The sequence below is a fragment of the Eschrichtius robustus genome, chromosome 13 (assembly GCF_028021215.1).
Source record: "Eschrichtius robustus isolate mEscRob2 chromosome 13, mEscRob2.pri, whole genome shotgun sequence".
NCBI classification, from domain to species: domain Eukaryota; kingdom Metazoa; phylum Chordata; class Mammalia; order Artiodactyla; family Eschrichtiidae; genus Eschrichtius; species Eschrichtius robustus.
In genome coordinates, this window is record NC_090836.1 from 38,175,434 (window position 1) to 38,197,033 (window position 21,600).

The following is a 21,600-nucleotide window of genomic DNA, read 5'->3' on the forward strand; positions in this document are numbered from 1 at the left end:
TGATGTACCTATTAAAGCTAGAGAATAAACACCTATAAATTGGCACTTTTCAAAAAACTATATTAAAATTTATTTTTCTGTTCCACACAGGAAGAATTTAATGGAAAATCTGACTCCCTCTTTTTTAATGATGGTCAGCGAAGAATCGACTTTGTTCTAGTGTATGAAGATGAAAGTAGAAAAGAGACCAATAAAAAGGGTTCAAATGAAAAACAAAGGGTAAGTTTTTTATCCTATTTTCTTTTTATTCCTTATAATATTGTGAAATGAAAAAATAAAGTGCTATTTTTATGTAAGCAATAAAGTGAAACTGGTGTTTGAAATATCATACAACAAACATACCTCCATATTTTCTCTGTTCATCATTCCCTCAAGGCATGGTAACAGAAAAAAAGTTTTTTTTAACTTTTTAAAGTTTGGAACAGAAACCTCCTCACGCTCTTAAGCTGAAGGCGGACTTTCTTCAGAGGAATTGCACTTGCTATCTGTAGAAGAGATTTACATTAAAAGCACACTTGGCGATTTGCAACTAGGTATGAAAGGAAGCTAATGATTAACAATGACAGCAAGTGTAATAACAACCAGCATTCAGGGAGTGCTAACTCTTGGATGGTCTGTGCATTTTGCATGCATTTTCTCATTTAATCCTGAGAACAGTCTATGAGGTGCCTTTTATTTTCATACCATTCTGGATGACAAACTTGATCCATAGGTTAAATGACTGCCCAAGTTCATGGACTCTAGTCTAAGAACTGGTGGAGCTATGGTTCAAACTCTTGTCTTGAATCTCGAACCTGTGCTCTTGGAACCGGACATTCAGATTCTAATTCTGCCACTGTATTATATGAAATAATTCTAGTTGAGGTAACACTAGCCTCGGATTACAGTGGCTTAATAAAATAAAAGTTTACTTATTGCTCGTGTCAAACAAATGTGGCATCCTTATTTGGCACAATGGTTTGGGGGTACAGGCAGGGCTTTGTTCCTTGCAGTCATTCAGGAACCCATGCTGACACAGAGGCTTTGCCATTTTCAGCAGGTAGTTTCTAAGATCATCCTAAGCATCAGTAAATGGTAGATGGGATGAGAGAGAGAATGAAGAAAGTACTCGTGCTTCTTTATCTCTTTGGACTGGAACTGACTATATCAGTTGTGTTCACATTCTATTGGTCAGAACTCTGAAAGGTGGAAAGCATAGTTTCTGGCCGGAGAGCCATTTCTCAGTAGGAACTCCATGCTGTGGACGGGGAACATGAGTTTTTGGTGGACAGCGGCTTGTCTTTGCCGCAGCTACCAACTGGCTGTGTGACTTGGATGAATTTTCTTATCAGAATCGTATTTTTTTATTATTTTTGAGATGCCTATTATTTTTACATTTTGACATCTCTGAAATCAGGGTACATCTTAAAAAAGGTGTATCATAATTTCATTGGCTGCATTTTTTCTTATTGGTACTTAAAATATTGGCTCACTATACAACCAATGACATCTTAGATTTAGGAAAATGGGAATCCCAGTACCTAGTCCAGAGGATTATGGTTAGGATTAAATAAAACAATTAAATTAAATAGATGTTAATTCTTATACCTTCCCTTTTATTTGGGGTTTTCTTTTCTTTTTTTTTTTTTTTAAAGTCTTTATTGAATTTGTTACAATATTGCTTCTGTTTTATGTTTTGATTTCTTGGCCCTGAGGCATGTGGGATCTTAGTTCCCCGACCAGGGATCGAACCCGCACCATCTGCATTGGAAGGCGAAGTCTTAACCACTGGACCACCAGGGAAGTCCCTGGGGTTTTCTTAAATGCACTGGTGTGAAAAGGCATCACTCTCCTGTTTTTATATAATTTTATCACTAGAGGAAACTAGCTTACAGTATTTTATCATTTTCCTGTGGACACTAAGGTATCTTCTGTGCAGTCATGGTCACCATCATCAGATATTTATTAGGCATCCATATGCCAATGGAACAGAATTGAGCACTATATAAAGTAAGTTAAACAAACCTAATCCATTAAAGTATAGAGGAAACAGTTCTAGTTTTAGAAAAGAGCTTCTCTGCCGTGGTAAAGGAGTCCTAGAGCCTCTTACATTATTAATAAGGTCTGCATTTGCTTTACACAGAAACGTAGGTCCTGGAGTAACTCTCATAAATCAAGAGAAAAAAAATCATCATTAATTTTGGCAATTCCTGAACTCATGGCTTGATACACCATGATGTTGGCTTTTATAAGCTGTGCTTTGAAGTGTTTTGAGTCTGTTTATACATATTACTTAATTTAGAATTCAAAGCTCGGCCTTGGAATCACATTTTTATTAATTGGAAAATCATTTGCGCGTTCCATCATACTCCCTGTCAGGACGTATTCAGGATTTAACATAACGCCAAGGAAAGGCAATTTCAAAATTTTTCTTTCTTTGAGAGGGAAAAAAAAGTATGTCTAAATCATATGGATTTCCTAAAACAACACCAAGGTTGACTTTGCCAGGGGCTGATCTAAAAAGCATTGTTAAATTCTTGTTTAGAGGTGGAGAAAGATAGAACTGATAGGGCTCTGAGTATTCAAAACATAGAAGAGCAAAAGGCTGCATCTGCACATGAGCAAAATAGAAATTATTTTTCTACACCAAACCTCCAAATATCATGTAACTTTGTCCCCTTATATTAGTGAAAATGCCTCAGAACTTCACACCTCCCTTTAAAAAGCATAAAGCATTTACGTTTAGATTACACATGAGGATGATCATAAGTTGTTCCAATAATAAGTGTTCGCTTAGCTAGTACTGCTGTCCGTGGCACAGAATCAGTTTGAATGTTTTTTTTTTTTTAACTGAAATAACAGGAAAACCAAACTCAAAATGGCTTAAATGCTAAAAGGAAATAATAATTCTCTCATTTAAGAAATAGCCCAGACATAGGAGCATTTCTGAGTTAGGTAATTTATTGGCTTAATGAGGTCATCAGGAATTGAGGTTCATTTCATCCTTCCGCCGTGCCATCCTCAAATGTTGGCTGTTCTTAAACTGTCTTCACTTTGTTACATGATGTTTGCTGCATTTCCAGACATCCAGAGGCAGAAAGAGGGAATGCCCTTTCTCATGGGCCTTCCTTCTTTTTTTTTTTTTTTTTTAATTGACATCTGCTGATTGTTTTATTTAATATTTCACCTTAAAGACAAGACCAAAATCAAAACCTCTGAACTTACACTTTTCAACCTGAAAGAATCAAAGAATGTAGTTATAATTCTAAAGTAGCAACAATAAAGCAAGTGTTATTCTTATGGGTATTAATGGACTATACTGAAACAAGGTAAAATATAATACTCTTATTTTGTACTTACTTTGAAATGCTGCCACTGAACAGATGTTTATTCTGAAAGATGCTACTATGAAGTTTGCACACTCAAATACCAATAATGGTTATTCAAAATTAAATTTATGAAATAACTAGAAAATAGGCTGAATTGGAACCTGTGCATAGTTTTATGACATTAATTAGCAACATTTTTTTAAAGACATAGAAGGCTATTGTTTTAATATAAATTAGAAGTTTTAAAACCATCTCCCTTTAGTGCCTTCAATTATCACATAAACCAAAGACCCAAATAATTTCAAATGATCACAGATACTACTTAAGCAAAAATTCTCATGCGTCAGTACTTTTTATGTTGTGCATGTCAAATTATAGTAAAAAACGACTATAAACAAGATGCAGCCCCTCTATTTCCATGAACAGCACAGTGCATTACAGTAAACCGAGCTTATATTCAACCATCAAATGTGGTTCTCCCATTAGTTCACTTTGTGACGGGTCATTAAGAATATCTTCAAATCCAATAGTCTCATCATTACCCCTCAAAATATCGAATGCAAGGTTTGAGCTTGGAAGAAATGGAAGACGCTGAACCTGCTGCACTGCCTTGAATTCCATTTGTAGTTTTAATGGAGCAAATAGACCCTGGATGTTTCTCAGTGTGGAAAAGTTCATTTTATCTTGGTTGAGCTGGAACTTTTTTTCTGATAATTCAAGAGGATGACTGGGCAGAAGTTCATTTTTCACATAAGAAAAACCTTTTCGAAGAAGATCATGACTTTCAAAAGGTGCACTTGCTGAAAGTTCAGTAACTGGAATACTGTCCTTTAGCTGAGATCCAAGTCCTCTGGCATTCATCTTCAACTCGCTCCGCGAACAGCTTCTCAGCCCGTTACCGTCAGCCGACCCCGCGGCTCACTCTGAGCCTTCCTTTTGAAGGGGGAAGAAAGCTCCCCTCTTCCTTTTACTGTTGATTATCTATCACAGGTCTATTCCTAAACCAGCTACTGGCAAGATGAATGGCATTACCATCATTAGCATAGACTAATCAAGACTAGTCTTTCCTCTCTTGAATCACCTGATCACCCAGTATCTGACAGACCATCAGGCTCTTCTTAGTAATGAAGAAGGGAGAATGGCTGTTGAATAGGCAGCCAGCAATGTCTGGCACAGCACATGATTAAATATATATAAATAGGTTTGCTCTATGTTGTGAAGAGCAAAAATGTTTTAAATAAAACAAATTCCCATGTATTTCTCGAACTCTTCCTGCTCAGTTTTGTTAGTCATGCTGTCTTCCATTTCCTTTATCCAAGACTGCTAACCAGTGGCAGAACTGATCTATTCTGAATTTCATTTTGTCTGACACTTGACCTCCCTTCAAACAGATGTGTCTATGACCAAGTAATGGTATAATGCAGATGATGGTAAAGAGGGTAGAAAGGTCTAGATAGCACAATAACAGTATAAGAAATCCTGAATGTGTTATTATTTATCGATATTTACTTTTTTATCAGCAGAATCCATTCCTAAAAGTTGATGGAAAGTTTATTTCCTTGAAGGTGATGAAAAGTTTATATGTGGAAGTATAAGTTTGTATTGTATATCTGACCTTAAGAATTCTTTAGTGGATCTGGCCAGTGGAGACTACAGAATAAGAAATTTTCCAAAAAATGAGTGTTGAATTAAATTATATGCAAACTTTCAAATTATCTGAGACAACTGACTAATTGGTTACAGGTCCTTTGAGCGTTTTTCTTTTTTTAATTTGTTTATTTTATTTATTTATTATTTTTGGCTGTGTTTGGGTCTTCCTTGCTGCGTGCGGGCTTTCTCTAGTTGCAGCGAACGGGGGCTGCTCTTCGTTGCGGTGCGCGGGCTTCTCACTGCGCTGGCTTCTCTTGTTGCGGAGCATGGGCTCTAGGGGTGTGGGCTTCAGTGTGGCTCATGAGCTGTAGAGCACAGGCTCAGTAGTTGTGGCGCACGGGCTTAGTTGCTCCGCGGCATGTGGGATCTTCCCGGACCAGGGCTCGAACCCCTGTACCCTGCATTGGCAGGCAGATTCTTAACCACTGTGCCACCAGGGAAAGCCCCCTTTGAGATTTTAAAACTGTTATCCATTGTTTTAGATGACTTATCATGAGGCTGGAACTCTACCCAGAAGCTAAATGAGATCTCTTTGCAAATGGTTAAAACTTCATCAAAAAGTTCTAATATGTTGAACACAGTACGTCGCTCCATTTATTGAGGTTTTACATACTTTAGTAAAGTTTTATAATAATATCTATGAGGATCTTATACATTTTATTAACTATTATATTAAATTTTTGTTGCTGTTGTCAGACACATTTTAAATTGCAGTTTGTGATTTATTATTGTGTGTGTTAAAAAAGAAGTCTACTGGTTTTTTATAAGTTGTATCTAGTTACCTTGATAAACTTTTTAGTTCTAATAGTTTCTAATGCTTGTTTTAAATTTTCTCAAAAGAAGACCATATGTCTACAAGTGACAGTTTTGCTGTACCTTTCTTTATACTTCATTCTTTTTCTTGTCCAAGTGATATGGCTAAGACCTCTTGAATAAAACCAGTAACACATAGTAGTCACCACTGTATTCCTGATTTTGATGCAAATGGTTCTAAAATTTCACCATTAAATATCACATTTACTATAAATTTTTGGTAGTTTTCTTTTAAAAAGTTAAAGGAGTTCCCTTCTAGTCCTAGGTTGCTGTGAGTTTTTATAATTGGGTTTTAAAATTTATCAAATGCTTTTTTTTTTGTATCAAGGTGATCACACTGCTTTATTTGTCAGTAAGTCTTATGTGCATCAAGTGTATGATTATTTGTGTTTAATAAGATGATAACTAACAGTATAGATAACTCAAACATCATTCACTATTGACTTTAACATGCAATGTATAATTTTTATAGTCATTAGCTTCCTGCTTATGCTAGTACTACATTAACATAGTTTATTTATAATTCATTAAAAAGGATTTGAGGTCACTTACAGAATATACCAAAAATATAGATGAGGAAATAAAGGTGACAGAAATGTAAAAGCCAGAAAAATAAAATGAAGCCATGTGTCAAAGTAATAAACAAAATGATTTATTATTAACCATAAGGTCCTGTTCAGAAGTTAAGAGTTCATCTGCAAATTTGCCTCTGAGTTTCCTAGTAGCCAAAGAAAATAGAGGATGTTGTCAATAGCACGGTTTAAAGTTTCAACACAATAAAAACAAAACTGGTTGTTCAAAAGAAATACAATCTTTCTGGTCTAAAGATCCCCCAGAAAGAAATTTGTCCCATGGAGCCTCCTAAAGGGGAAGGCATGATTGAGTCGACTTAATGTTGCCGTACACTCTCCAAATTGAAAAAATAAAGGGATGGCAGAAGGGGATTATGAAGAATCAGAATAATATAAAAAAATTCCTGGTAATGACATATTTGCTACAAATAGTCCATGAAAAATACTAGGCTAGGTTAAGTGATGATGGCAGCCAGTGTTGTGTGGTCTCACCTTCTCAGATAACTTTTGGTAGGTGTTCTGTCTTTTGTTTTCGGATATGAAATCAGGTTTAGCTTTAAGTCCTTAAAATTTTAGACAAAAGCAGGGAGCTCTTTATATTTTTATCTCCTTCCTTTACACCCTAGTTGCTTAAACTAAGATTGTAGGTTAAAAGGAATAAATTAAATTAGAATCAGCAGTTTCAAATTACAACTACAAGATGTGTTGCTGGTGTAAGCATATTTGGTTTTATTTTTGAGTACTCAGCACAAGAGCAGTGAATCCGAATCTTGATTCTTATTTCCAAAATGGGAAGTGTCCTTGGGCTCAATCCTTAAAAACAGACAAACAAGACAGTGAAATCCTGAAAAGTAAAATCTGATTATCCCATTTTATCTCAGAAAGATGTAGAGAAGAGAAAATCCTTTTCCAGATTAGTCCTTCTGAGTTAGTTTTGAATGAAGCTGTCATTTGCCCTGGTCCCAACAGTCACCTGTGTCTCACTTTTTTAAAGGGTCGTCTGTAAAAGGGTGAAGGGTTGGGAAAAATCAACTACATTAAATTCTCAGGCTTGAAGGGGATAAATAATCATAAAAGAAAGCTGCTTATATGCACAGAAAAGATGTGTCCTAAAAAAATAGTATAAACTTGTCTGATGATAAGAGTCATCTGCTTTGCTTGTTAAAACTAGATTATCTAGGCCCCATCCTGTGCGTACTGAGCCAGAATCTTCAGGAGAGGGGCCCTGAATCTGCATTTTAAGCAAGCACTCCAGGTTGTTCATATAAACAGGTAGGTTAGTTTGGAAAATATTGCCCTGAAGTGTTTACAGTAGTTATCTTAGTGGATTGATAACAGATGATTTCTTTCCTTCTCAGAAAATGTCTGTTTTCTAAGTTACCATTTGTTTATTTTTGTAATTACACCAAAAATGTTAATTTAAAAAGAAAAGTTGGAAATAAGCTTCAGGTAAATATTCACTTCCTTTCTATGTTTACCATTTAGGATGCTCGTCTGTTTTCTGTCCCTCGTGAACATACGTCACCTACTTGAGTAAATCCCTCATCGGATCCGTCCGCTAACGTTCAATGTTTTATCACCAACACGTGAATTTAAATTAAGTCCCGATTAAATAATTTATTCCTGCTTACCAAACCTTCTTGCACACATGATATATAAGTAATAAGAAGCACTTTGAGTAATGAGAGTAGTTGTTTTGCACAAATTAAGTACCTTTGGCTTATTTCTCATCCATCTTCGTAGGCATAACAAAGATTGGCAGGTTCAAAAATACAGTGATGGCACCATCAGTATTTTTCCTAACAAAGCTGGAAGAATATTTGAAATTAATCTATTCATATATTTCATTAATCCCTACTGGTTTATGCTGATTTATTATCATCACAGTGTATTTAGTAATCTCACTTCTTAGACATTGCAACCCCTGCTTTTTATGCATAAAAGCTAGGTGACATAAAGCAAATGGTAGAAATTGGTGTTTAAAATCAGTATTATTACTGTATAATTCAAAAGCAAGCATCCTTCCCAACAATGACTTTATTAAGCCAAATGAGATGTGTAATCTCAGGTGCTTAGGGGACAGAAAGCTGCCTTAATCATGCCAGTCTGTCCTTTGTGATTTTGATTGCTTTATTCTTTATTTCTCTGACAGCTTTATTAACATCCCAAAAGAGGTATGAATAAAATTCCAGTTTCTGGGGTGGGATAAGTGCTCTTGTCCTTCTCTACTTAAAACCCCCAGTACCATTCTCCACTGACAGTAGTAGAATCAAATACATCTTTTTGTGATGTCCGTAAGTCCTCAATGATTACAGTCACTTTGGATTTGCTAGAAGTAGGTTAAAAAAAAAGATCCAGGTTAAAGTCCCAGTGAATTTGCTCCCCTAGAGATAGAGGAACTTACAGCACCATCTAGTATATGGCTGGGCTTTTTTCAGAGCCAGTGAGTCTGGTTTAGTCATTTTGTGCTGCCAAATAAACATCATAGACTAAACATATGTTTAGGTTCTTACATGTAAGGGTTCCAATAAGGCACATAGATAATTTTAAGCTAAAAATTGTGTGGCCTCATATTCATTTATTCAACAAATATTTATTGAGCAATGGCTATGTCAGGCAATATGCAATATTAATTTTCTTTCATTTTTAACATGGAAGACAGCTCTACCCTAATTTTTTTAAATGTCAAGAACACTGGTACACTCTTTGACATAAACCACAGGAAGATCTTTTTTGACCCATCTCCTAGAGTAATGGAAATAAAAACAAAAATAAACGAATGGGACCTAATTAAACTTAAAAGCTTTTGCACAGCAAAGGAAACCATAAACAAGACGAAAAGACAGTCCTCAGAATGGGAGAAAATATTTGCAGATGAAGCAATGGACAAAGGATTAATAATCTCCAAAATATGCAAACAGTTCATGGAGCTCAATATCAAAAAAACAAACAATTCAATTAAAAAATGGGTGGAAGACCTCAATAGACATTTCACAAAAGAAGACATATAGATGGCCAAGAGGCACATTAAAAGCTTCTCAGCATCACTAATTGTTAGAGAAATGCAAATCAAAACCACAATGAGGTATCACCTCACACTGGTCAGAATGGCCATTATCAAAAAATCTAGAAACAATAAATGCTGGAAAGGGTGTGGTGAAAAAGGAACCCTCCTGCACTGTTGGTGAGAATGTAAATTGATACAACCACTATGGAGAACAGTATGGAGGTTCCTTAAAAAACTAAAAATAGAATTAGCATATGACCCAGCAATCCCACTACTGGGCATATACCCTGAGAAAACCATAATTCAAAAAGAGACATGTACCACAATGTTCATTGCAGCACTGTTTACAATAGCCAGGACATGGAGGCAACCTAAGTGCCCATTGACAAATGAATGGGTAAAGAAGATGTGGCACATATATACAATGGAATATTACTCAGCCATAAAAAGAAATGAAATTGAGTTATTTGTAGTGAGGTAGATGGACCTAGAGTCTGTCATACAGAGTGAAGTAAGTCAGAAAGAGAAAATAAATACCGTATGCTAACGCATATATATGGAATCGAAAAAGAAAAATGGTACTGATGAACCTAGTGGCAGGGCAGGAATAAAGATGCAGACGTAGAGAATGGACTTGGGGACATGAGGGGGGAGAGGGGAAGCTGGGACAAAGTGGGAGAGTAGCACTGACATATATACGCTACCGAATGTAAAACAGTTAGCTAGTGGGAAGCGGCAGCATAGCACGGGGAGATCAGCTCTGTGCTTTGTGATGACCTAGGGGGTGGGATAGGGAGGATGGTAGGGAGGCTCAAGAGGGAGGGGATATGGGGATATATGTATGCATATGGCTGATTCACTTTGTTGTACAACAGAAACTAACACAGTATTATGAAGCAATTATACTCCGATAAAGATCTATTAAAAAAAAAAAGAAAAAAACACTGTGACTTACCCAAGTGTAAATTCTACAGAGCAGTAAAGCTGATGATTTCATATTAAATAAATTTAAGCAACCTTTTCTTAAGTAAGCAGTCTTCTCCTGATATGTGCCTGTTTGACAAATATAGCATATATGCTAATTTACTTTAGCTACCTGACAAACCAAGAAAACTTGTTTAATCAATTTTTAAAATATTCCACTAGTTCTTTGTGAATTGCCATGCCAAAGGGAAATAACAAGAACTGTCTTATCAAAGTAACACCAAGGTGATATATTAACATGTTTAAGCAAATAAAAATGTTCTATCCTTGATTCAACTATTTAAGTATTTATAGTTAGTGGTAAAATAGAGGGCATTATAAACCAACTCCAAGGTCTACCAATTATCAAGAGATATCAGGTAAATTTTGCAGGAGTTCTTTGTAAAGAACCAAATAAGAACTAAAATAGGATAAATTAGTACAACTTTTCTCTATGGCAGTACAGCAGTACATATTAAAGAAATTAAAATTACATGCACCTTCATAATTGTGAAAAATTAGAAACAACCTAAATATCCAACAATCTGAAATAAAATAATCTGTTTCTGTTTTGTATATACATTCATTTGTATTATATTTTAGATTCCACATATAAATGCTATCATATAGTATTTGTCTTTCTCTGTGTGTCTTATTTCACTAAGCCTAATAATCTCTAGGTCCATCCATGTTGTGGCAAATGGCAGTATTTCATTCTTTTTATGGCTGAGTAATATTCCATCGTGTGTGTGTGCATGCGTCTGTGTATGTATCACATCTTCTTTAAGCCAGTCGTTGGATTGCTTCCATGTCTTGGCTATTATAAACAGTGCTGCTATGAACATTGGGGTGCATGTATCTTTTCAGAGTTTTTGTTTTTTCCTAGTATATACCCAGGAGTAGAATTGCTGGATAATATAGCAGTTGTATTTTTAGTTTTTTAGGAAACTCCATATTGGCTTCCCTAGTGGCTGCACCAATTTACATTCCTACCAGCAGTGTACAAGGGTTTCCTTTTCTCCACATCCTTGCTAGCATTTGTTATTTGTTGACTTTTTAATGATAGCCATTCTGACAGCTGTGAGATAATATCTCATTGTGGTTTTGATTTGCATTTCTCTAATAATTAGTGATGTTGAGCATCTTTTCACCTGCCTGTTAACCATCCGTATGTCTTCTTTGCAAAAATGTCTGTTCATGTCTTCTGCCCATTTTTAAATCAGGTTGTTTGTTTTTTTCTTTTTTTGATATTGAGTTGTATGAGCAGTTTATATATTTTGGATATTAGCCCCTTGTTTGTCTCATTGTTTGCAAATATTTCCTCCCATTCCATAGGTTGTCTTTTCCTTTCATTGATGTGTCCTTTGCTGTACAAAAGCTTTTAAGTTTGATTAGGTCCCATTTGTTTATTTTTGCTTTCATTTCTTTTGCCTTGGGAGACTGATCTAAGAAGATATTGCTGTGATTTATGTCCAAGAATGTTTTGCCTATATTCACTTATAGGAGTTTTATGGTGTCATGTCTTATATTTAGGTCTTTAAACCATTTTGAGTTTATTTTTGTGTATGGTGTGAGGGGATGTTCTAATTTCATTGTTTTACATGTAGCTGTCCAGCTTTCCCAGCACCAGTTGTTGAAGACACTGTCTTCTCCATTGTATATTCTTGCCTTCTTTGTCATAGATTAATTGGCCATAAGTGCATGGGTTTATTTCTGGGCTCTCTATTCTGTTCCATTGATCTATGTGTCTGTTTCTGAGCCAGTACCTTGTTGTGTTGATTACTGTAGCTTTGTAGCATAGTCTGAAGTCTGGAAGGGTTATACCTCCAGCTTCATTCTTTTTTCTCAGGATTGCTTTGGAAATTCTGGGTCTTTTGTGGTTCCATATAAATTTCAGGATTATTTGTTCTAGTTCTGTGAAAAATGTCATGGGTATTTTGAAAGGGATTGCCTTAAGTCCGTAGATTGCTTTGAGTAGTATGACCATTTTAACAATATTAATTCTTTCTTCAGAGAATGAAAAGGATATACATCCATCAGATATCAAAGAAAGTAGTCTGAGAACCAAGACAATGTAGTGGTATGAAGAGTCAAGAAGAGGGAGGGCTAAATGACTCATATTTAAGATCCATTTCCTGGAGTTCTGGTAAGATGGTGTCATTGGTATCCCATTAGAGGGATTAAGATGACACTGGGTGCACATTGTGGAAGCCAAGTGATTGCTTATTTTTGTTCTGATTTTTGATATTAAATAAAAGAGGTGAGCCTCTAAGGCTTACAAGGTAGAGAGGATTTTTTTTTTTTTTTTTTTTTTAAGGAATAAAGGAGGTTGAGCATATTTGAAAGCAGAGAAAGAAGGTAATGATGGCTGACATGTCTACAGAGCTTGTGTGTCAAGCCTCATGCTGAGGACTTTATACCCATGATCACATTTAATCCTTAAAAAAAAAAAAAAACCCTCAAGATGAAGCTATTTCCTTTACCACCTTTGAGATGAAGCCACTGATACTTGCAGAGTTTATTTGCCCAACATCACAGAGCTAGCAAATGGCAGAACCAGGATTTGAATTTTTGCTCGGAATCTTAACCATTATGCCCAGGAGTAAAAGGAAGACCAATACTACAAGAGCTAAGGGGCAATTGGTAGACTAAAATCGAGAGGATAGAGTCCTATGAAGGTGATAAGGAGTCATGACCTCAACTAGAAATCCCACAGAGGAGGAACTATGTCTAACTCGCACTATGTGGCTTGTCACGGTCATGGTTGATGCAGCTGATACAACCAAGACAGGAGTAGTTTGTGTTTGGTATGTGTGATGACAGAACTGACCTCTCATGGGGCCGGTTCCTTCCAGGTTCTCTGAACTGGCCCCCTTTTGTCATCTCATAATTCAGATTCCTAGGGGTCAGGAAGCCTCTTCCTGTTCTGGATGCCCCAGAGCTATCTGGTGCTAGCACACTCCAGAATTAAACTGTATCTGTCCTTCTCTGTCATGTCCTATAATGCCCGTAAGTAAAAGTTCATGGAGCACTTGGGGGTGGGGGGCCCCTCAGGGAAGAGGAGCCCAGTTGCTACACTGCAGTGATTTGTATTCCTCAGTCAATCCCCACATAACAGGCAACCATCCACCCACCATCCACTCAACTTATTCATTCTTTCACCAGACATTTATTGCCTGTTTATTCTACTTTAGGCCTGTTCTAAGTGCTAAGGATATCAAGATTAAAAGACAAGCATCTCTAGGGGAGGCCATGGTAACTGAAGAGCAGCCAGGACTGAGGCAGGATTTCATATTCTTAAAGATGGGAAACATTTAAGGTGTTTGTTGGCTAAGAGCAATGAAGATAAAGGACTGAAGAGAAGAAAAGATATTGCCAAAGCAAGCTCAGGAAAGATAGGAAAAGGGAGTAATCTCCTGACACTGGAAGAGAGATGGTGTCCACCTGTGAGAGGTAGAGAGAAAGGCATGTGCAGGACTTTGCGTGAGCGGCTGCATTTGTCTGAGGAAGGAGGTGACGGCACTTGCGGAGTCTGGGAGTGAGGTGTGGAATGCGAGGAGCACCTTCAAAGTTCGGAACCGCTCCCCAGTGGAGGAGGGGGGCAAGGAAGGAGACAGCTGTGCCTCATGGCGGCCTGTGATGGGAACCATGGAATTCCAATAAAGCCAGTTAACACAGTTATGTGGTTTCTCGCTACCAGCACTTCATTGTTCACACATCCATTAAGCCACAGGAGAAGCCCCTCTTTGGAATGATTCTCCTAGTCTTCTAACTAGAAGGACATTTGTTCATAAGAGCTAAAATCCTTGGGTCTGAGCCTTCACCTCCTAACTGAAATTATTCCTGACTCCTAGAGGATACAGAGGACAGTTGGATTCTGCTTATGACCTGCTAGTGAGATGATCTGGGTTGCCCCTGGTACAGCCTCAGGCTGAGTCATCTCCCTGGAAAGAGAGGAAGTCAGAGTGTCCAGTCTACACAGAACACCCCTCCCTCCACTGCACAGTGATTTCGGTTTTAGGCTAACAAGTTTTCCCTAGTTCGTGGTTACTCCTTTAGGATTCTTACTGGCAACAGAAATGAGCTCTAATTTAAGCAGACAAAGAGTTTATCAGAAGAATGTTAGGGGGCTCACAGGTTCATTGGAAGGCTTGGACAAACAAGCCTGGAGACGAGACTGCCAGAGGCAATGCCCCAAATCCCACTACACAGCTGGTCTGGGACAAAGTGTGGTTGCTCCCCGGGGCCCAGAGCTGCTTCTGGCGCCACCGACCAGCAGTGTTCCCCAAAAGCTCCTGCCAAAACCTCTGTCACTGCTGTCTCTGGAACAGGTATCCGCTCTCCCAGCCACCCCAGAACAGGTTCTGCGTGGCCTGACTTCTTTGCATCTCTAGCTTCTGACTCAGAGTCTGGAGTGGGTGGTCTGATGAATAGCGCCTAGCTCATGTGCCAGTAGCTGAACTTCATGGGAGACGAGGAACAGGAGTGTTTCTGTTTTTATCTGCTGTAGGGGACGTGGGCTCTGGTGGGAGTTAAAATGTTGAGTAGCCAGAAAGAATGACAGATGTCCATTACAGTGCCGTAGACCCATGAGTGAATGTTCCAGTCCTTCTGTACTGGGGAGGATTCTAGGTCACTGGATGCTGAGCTTGTCTGTAGTGCCTCTACAGCAGACTATTTCAAATTCTTCTTTGAATCTTCAGCACTTTGAAGGATACTCTCAGGAAATGTTTGTAGAACAAATTAATACGTGTTTGTTGAGTATATTCTTTCAGCAAACACATATTGGGCATGTACTCGTGCCAAGCACTTTGTCAAGCGTTGTTTGAAGGATCAGAAAAGCGTTCACACAGTAGTAAAGAAAGAAGCCATCAGGAACAAGGACCGGGCTGCCATGCAGGAATCACAATATAAGGATTGGGGTCTAAGGTGAAGAAATACTGCTTGGGTACAAAGCAGGGTGGGTCTGAACCAGCTTCCCAGTTGACGTTGGGGATATGGTGGATGTGGGGTGGAGAGGGCTGAGAAACATAGCAGGGTGGATTGCAGAGATGGGGGATGGGAGACTGGCAGAGTGGATGGCCACCTGCTGGGAACAGAATGGGAAAGCGGCACCTCCAGCCCCCCTGGCTCTCATCTCACTGGGCTTTTCTAGGCAAGTTTGGCTTGTTCATTTATAGCAGTTGCTAGTTTTCCTCTAAGTGACTATTCTATGCTCAAGTTGTAACAAATAATTAAGTGTGTTATATATGTAAAGCTCTTAGAACAGTGTCTGGCACAGTAAGTACTATATAACCATTCACTCAATATATGAAAATAAAGCAATATTCTGTTTCTAATACTTCCACAAAATAGGTTAGGGATTCCACTGGGAGTCACATTTAGTCAAATGCTAGGTGTATTTTTTCACCTTTGACCTTTTACATACAGCACCCACTTTACATTTATTAGGTGCTTTTCATGTTCTAGGCACTGTCTGTAGCACAGCAGCCCAGCACCCCCTCTGCCATTCACAGCTGGCAAATCTTAAGTGTTGCTCCCTGGGCAGAGTGCCCTGACTGTCTGACCCACTGGATTACCTAGACATTGACCCAGTAATTCCTCTCTATCTTGTTAAATGCTGAAGTTAAAAACTGAAATTAATGCAGCTTTTTCAGTTGTCTTCAGTGGGAGAATTGGTCCAATTCACCTCTTGTGATTACTAAAGATGGAAATTCTAGTTTACGTGGTTTAAATCATATAATCCTTATGAGAACCTCAGAAGGAAGCCAGTGAAGTTTTCTCCATTCTACAGATGAGGAAAATGAGGCAAGGGAGTTTAGGTTTCCTGCCAAGGGTCAAAGAACTATAATAGGTAATGGCATCAGATTTGAACCCAGGCAGGCTGGTTTCAGACCCTGTGTGGTTAACCCCTATGTCCACTCATTTTCTTCTTTTCATAAAGCAGCATAACTCCTGCATCATCAGAAGCATTCTCTTCAAAGGTCAAATGAGTCTCTACCTTTACATGCTTCCCTTACAAGTTAGGACACAGCTTAGCAAAAGCCTAGCCAGATAGAACTTAACATCGATAAATAAGGTGTATCCTGTATCTTTTTAAATGGTCATGTAATATGGACAGATGTATTATCAATTAACTAGTTTTGTAGATTTAGGTGTTTTTTATAGCTTCAGAAACATTTCATTCTTGCAGAGAGAAAAATTTATTTGCATTTTGCCAAAATTGTCTGTGTTTCTAAAATTGAATTTGGTCAAGGCATGCAAAGGTGAAATATACACATCCAAAACTGAACTATTTGAATGTCTGGTATAGAAACAAAATTTTACTAATGTAGACTGTCAGATCTGAACTATAACTCTGGTAAATGACATCAGTGAATGGGACTCCAAAAACTCTATTTGTGTGCAAAACCTCTCGTTAGCCAAAAAAGGTCCTTGGAATTGTGCCAAAGCCAGAGACTTTTATGCACCTCAAATGGCCATAAACTCACAGGGACAACCAAGGGTCTTCCAGAGTGCCAAGAGAATCCAGTTATTCTCCACAGCATTCCATCTGAGGAATCCAAACCCACAAGTCACCAATAGCCAGAGCACTTTCATTGCTTCTGTGCTCTTTTGAGCAAATGTGTCTCTTCATCGGGTTCAAATTGGTTTGTTGTTTATTTTTTTATAAAACAAACAAACAAACAACTTTTTGTTCCCTTGGTAAAACTGAAGGCCTAACGTATTTTCCAATTTCTTTTGACAGAGGAAAAGACGAGCATATGAATCTAACCTCATCTGTGACGGCCTGCAGCTAGAAGCAACCAGATCGGTAAGTGTCAGACCCTTCCCAGCCGCTAGCTGCCCATTGCTGCTGGGAGCCCCCATGTCACTCGGGATGCTGGGATGGCATTCGAAACGTGTAACCCCAGCCATACCTTAGCTGTAAGCTGGGAAGGGAGTCGATCAAAATCTGCGTTATAGAATATACATTTGTTTCTCATAAAAGCCAGCAGATCTTTTTTAATAGCCAAAGAATGTAATAATAAATCCATATAAATGTATTTATTCAAGAACCTTTTTGAAGATTTTTTTCATTATACAAACAATAGTTTACCAAAAAATAAAAAATAGAAAATGTAGGAATAATGGAATCTGTACCTTAATTATCCATAAATAATCTTACAGTTCTTCTAAACATTTTTTTGCTCAGATGTATACATTTTTTTCCCTTCCAGAAAGGAAAATTATTATTTCACAATTTTTAAATTTGCTTTTTTCCCTTTATTATATAGTAAATGCATTTCTATATCAATAAATATAATTCTTTTAAATTCTTTTTAATGGCCATGTAACATGACATTGAACAGATATATAATAAATTAAACAGTCTTCTTCTAGGTTTAAGAAATTTAAAAAATTGTTATTACAATAACACCGCAGTGACTAGTCTAGTGTTTTTATGTTTAGTTACTAATTTGGACTAAAAATTAACACGTTTGCTTTTTTTCATATAAAATATTGGTAATTTTATGAAAGAACTATGCAACATAAAAAAAAAAAATCTGTGTTTTAAAACTGTGAAAATAGTTGGTTTGGTTTTCTGGTTTGTGTTTTCATTCTTCCAATATAGATTTTGGATGACAAGCTTGTATTTGTAAAAGTACATGCCCCATGGGAAGTGCTATGTACATATGCTGAGATAATGCACATCAAATTGCCTCTGAAACCCAATGATCTGAAAACCCGGTCCTCAGCCTTCGATAATTTCAATTGGTTTACCAAAGTCCTCCAAGTGGATGAAAGTATCATCAAGCCAGAGCAAGAGTTTTTCACTGCCCCATTTGAGAAGAACCGCATGAATGACTTTTACATTCAAGACAGAGATACGTTCTTCAATCCAGCCACCAGAAGCCGCATTGTAAGTCTAAACCCAATTTAGCTGCTGTCTTTGGGTGATTTAGAACCTGATGTTGGATGATTAGTGGTTTAGTTTGGCTGGTTTGGTTTGGTTTTTAAAAGCTGCCCCAAAAAAAAGAAAGAAAGAAAAGAAATATGCCTACAGATTCCTGTTAAGATAGTAAACAATGATTGGTTAGTTACACTGTGTAAAACACACACTCTATTTTGGAATCTTTTCAGGTTTACTTCATTCTTTCTCGGATCAAGTATCAAGTAAGGGACAACGTTAAAAAGTTTGGGATTAACAAACTCGTAAGCTCTGGGATCTACAAGGCAGCTTTCCCTCTCCATGATGTAAGTCAAACAGCAAAAATGAAATAAAATATCTAATGTGTACTCCAGTGTTAGTAGGGAAGGGCTAACTTCTTGACCTTGTTTCTTCCTTGGTAAAATGAAAACAATGTATTGCAAGACTACAAGCTCATTTAGGGCAGGAACCATGTTGTATTGTTTAATGCTGAATCCCAGGCACAGGGAAGCCCCTCAGTTTAAATGAGTGAATGAATGAGTCAATGAATGAATGAATGAACAAAGGAATGAACAGTAGCTTACCCATAGTTAATGTGTGGAGTGTGTAGATTAGCAGTTAAGAGCATACACTCAGGCTGAACTACCTGCTGTGCCATGTTCTAGCTGGGTGATCTTGTGAAAGTCATTTAGCCTCTCTGTTCGTCAATTTCCTCAACAATAAAATGGGGGTAATAATGGTACCTACCTCATAGAGTTGTTATGAGTAGCAGTCCCCAACCTTTTTGGCACCAGGGACCGGTTTCATGGAAGACAATATTTACACGCATGGGGGGATGGGGATGGTTTAGGGATGATTCAAGCACATTGCATTTATTGTGCACTTTATTTCTATTATTATTACATTGTAATACATAATAAAATAATTATACAGCTCACCATAATGCAGAATCAGTGGGAGCCCTGAGCTTGTTTTCACTTGGCCACTCACTGGTAGGGTTTTGATTGATATGAGTCTGCAAGCAATTGATTTATTATGGTCTCTGTGCAGTCAGACCTCTCTGCTAATGATGATCTGCATTTGCAGCCACTCCCCAGCGCTAGCATCACCGCCTCAGCTCCACCTCAGATCATCAGGCATTAGATTCTCATAAGGAGCGTGCAACCTAGATCCCTCACATGCGCAGTTCATGGTTGGGTTTGCACACCTATGAGAATCTAATGCCGCCGCTGATCTGACAGGAGGCGGTAATGCGAGCGATGGCGACCAGCTGTAAATACAGGTGAAGCTTCCCTCGCTCGCTGGCCACTCACCTCCTGCTGTGTGGCCAGGTTCCTAACAGGCCATAGACTGATACCAGTCCGTGGCTCAGGGGTTGGATACCCCTGGTTATGAGGATCAATGAATCCACGTCAATGTTAGAACACTTCCTGGCATATAGTAAGTACTATATATCTGTTAGCTATTTTCATAATTACTGACAGATATTATTATCAACCAGAAAAGTATTGGTTCTTTGTAAGAAAAATACATGTTAGACCATTTCATTTATCATTTTCTGTAATACAGGCTTCTTCCCCTCTGAAATACCATTTTCAAACTGTGCCCTGGACTATCACAGGGCTTTTAAACAGGCGTCTTGTCAGGGTTCTTGTCACGATGGCAATACAGCAGAGTGTTGACATTTTTTAAGGACTATGTACTGAGATGACAGCAACTCCTCAAATTCAGGAGCACTTCTCTAGCTGGTAACATCACTCATGACATGAAATTTTTAAAATGTGACTGCTTTAGACCCTTAATGATTCCATAAATGCAAGGATATTATATCTAAGCTTTTAAAATAAATTCTGTCATTGAAATAAAATACTATATTATATTGCACTGTTACTCTGTTATGTTCGCTGTCAATTTATCTGAATCTCTAAGACCAAAGAAAGCAAAGACTGAGACTGATAATTGCTACTGTGTAATACATGTATTTGTAGATAAAGACAATATTGAAATGTACTGTATAAGATAATAAAACTAGGACAATAAATAGCTTCTTCATACACATGCATAAATAGAGAACAGGGAGCAGAGTGGAGAAGCAGAAGCTGAGCTTCCTGGCTAAGAGACCCAACACAGCAGTCCAGCCCTACAGGCCACGTGCTTTATATTTGTGCCCCAGCAAAATCAGCAATGAGAGCATGACATGAACTTTGGGGACACTTGGACATAGCCATCATGATTATTAATATGGGATGCCAAGGTTCTGTAATATTCAGTTGACATCTACCCCAGTTCTTTTCCCCTAAAGCCTCTTGTAACTGCACTAGTCCCATGTCCAGGCTAAGGAATGATCTTGTGTGGTATTTGGAAAGGAAGTAAGAGGAGGTCAGGACCCATGTTAAGGCTTTAATACTAATACTTTTCTGGTTGATAATAACATCTGTCAATAATTATGAAAATAGCTGACAGATACATAGTACTTATTATATGCCAGGGCGTATTGTAACATTGACATGGATTAATTGATCCTCTTAACAGCTCTATGAGGTAGCTGCTATTATGATCCCCATTTTATTGATGAGGAAATTGATGAACGGAGAGGCTAAATGACTCTTACGAGGTCATCCAACGAGAAAGTGGCAGAGCAGGTGTTTCTGGTTCTAGTACAGGTGGAAGGAAAGTGAGTCAGGTTGAATTTAAGCAGAAGCAGGAAGTTTGGTTTCTTGAACAAGCTAAATGTATAACATCATGTCAGGCTTTTTTGTTGTTTATATTTTATGTGTGGTCACAGAATAACTACTGAATTGCGGGGCAAAAAGCCTGGGTTTTAGAATTGACCCTGCCACTAACCAGCCAAGGCCCTGGTTTCCCCAGGTGTCCAAGGAGGGGCTGGATTCTCAGGTGTTCCTCCACTGTAGCAGTTTGGGCCCTTAAGCAGCCCAGTTTTTCATTGTTTAGGACTGGCCCATTTACAGGACATTAAGCATCTTCAGGGCTCTCACCAAGTACTGGTGGTGGTCCCCAGGATTCTAACAGCCAAGCATTCCTTTCCACCCACATTGGCAAATGGTCCTCCCAGGGTTAGTATTACCCTCGGTTGAGAATTACTAAAAATTACATGGTATTTTCATCCCTTCCAGCAAATAAGGACCCCTTATTTACAAATGACTGTGAAGTGTTAGTACCACATTTAATCAACTGAACACATGGACACATGGTGATTGTGATGCTCATTTGTTTGCTTCTGCTTCCCAGTGCAACTTCAGCAGTCCGTCAGAGGACCTCAGCTGCCCCAATGAACGCTACCTTCTGTACAGGGAATGGGCTCATCCTCGAAGCATATACAAAAAGCAGCCCTTGGATCTTATCAGGTGAGTTGTA

General features: G+C 38.1%; 1 protein-coding gene and 1 pseudogene across 2 annotated transcripts in view; one reads left to right on the forward strand and one right to left on the reverse strand.

Moving 5' to 3' along the window:
* The window catches only part of ANO6 (anoctamin 6), a 214,471-nt gene that overhangs the window by 122,819 nt on the left and 70,052 nt on the right, over positions 1-21,600 (forward strand). For both annotated transcript variants that reach the window (XM_068560153.1, XM_068560154.1), the window contains 5 exons: positions 91-219; positions 17,062-17,127; positions 17,929-18,216; positions 18,438-18,551; positions 21,475-21,590. In XM_068560153.1, coding sequence (XP_068416254.1) covers positions 91-219; positions 17,062-17,127; positions 17,929-18,216; positions 18,438-18,551; positions 21,475-21,590 — 713 coding nt within the window. The remainder of the gene's footprint in view (positions 1-90; positions 220-17,061; positions 17,128-17,928; positions 18,217-18,437; positions 18,552-21,474; positions 21,591-21,600) is intronic.
* LOC137775032 (proteasome maturation protein pseudogene) lies at positions 3,642-4,226 on the reverse strand (annotated as a pseudogene).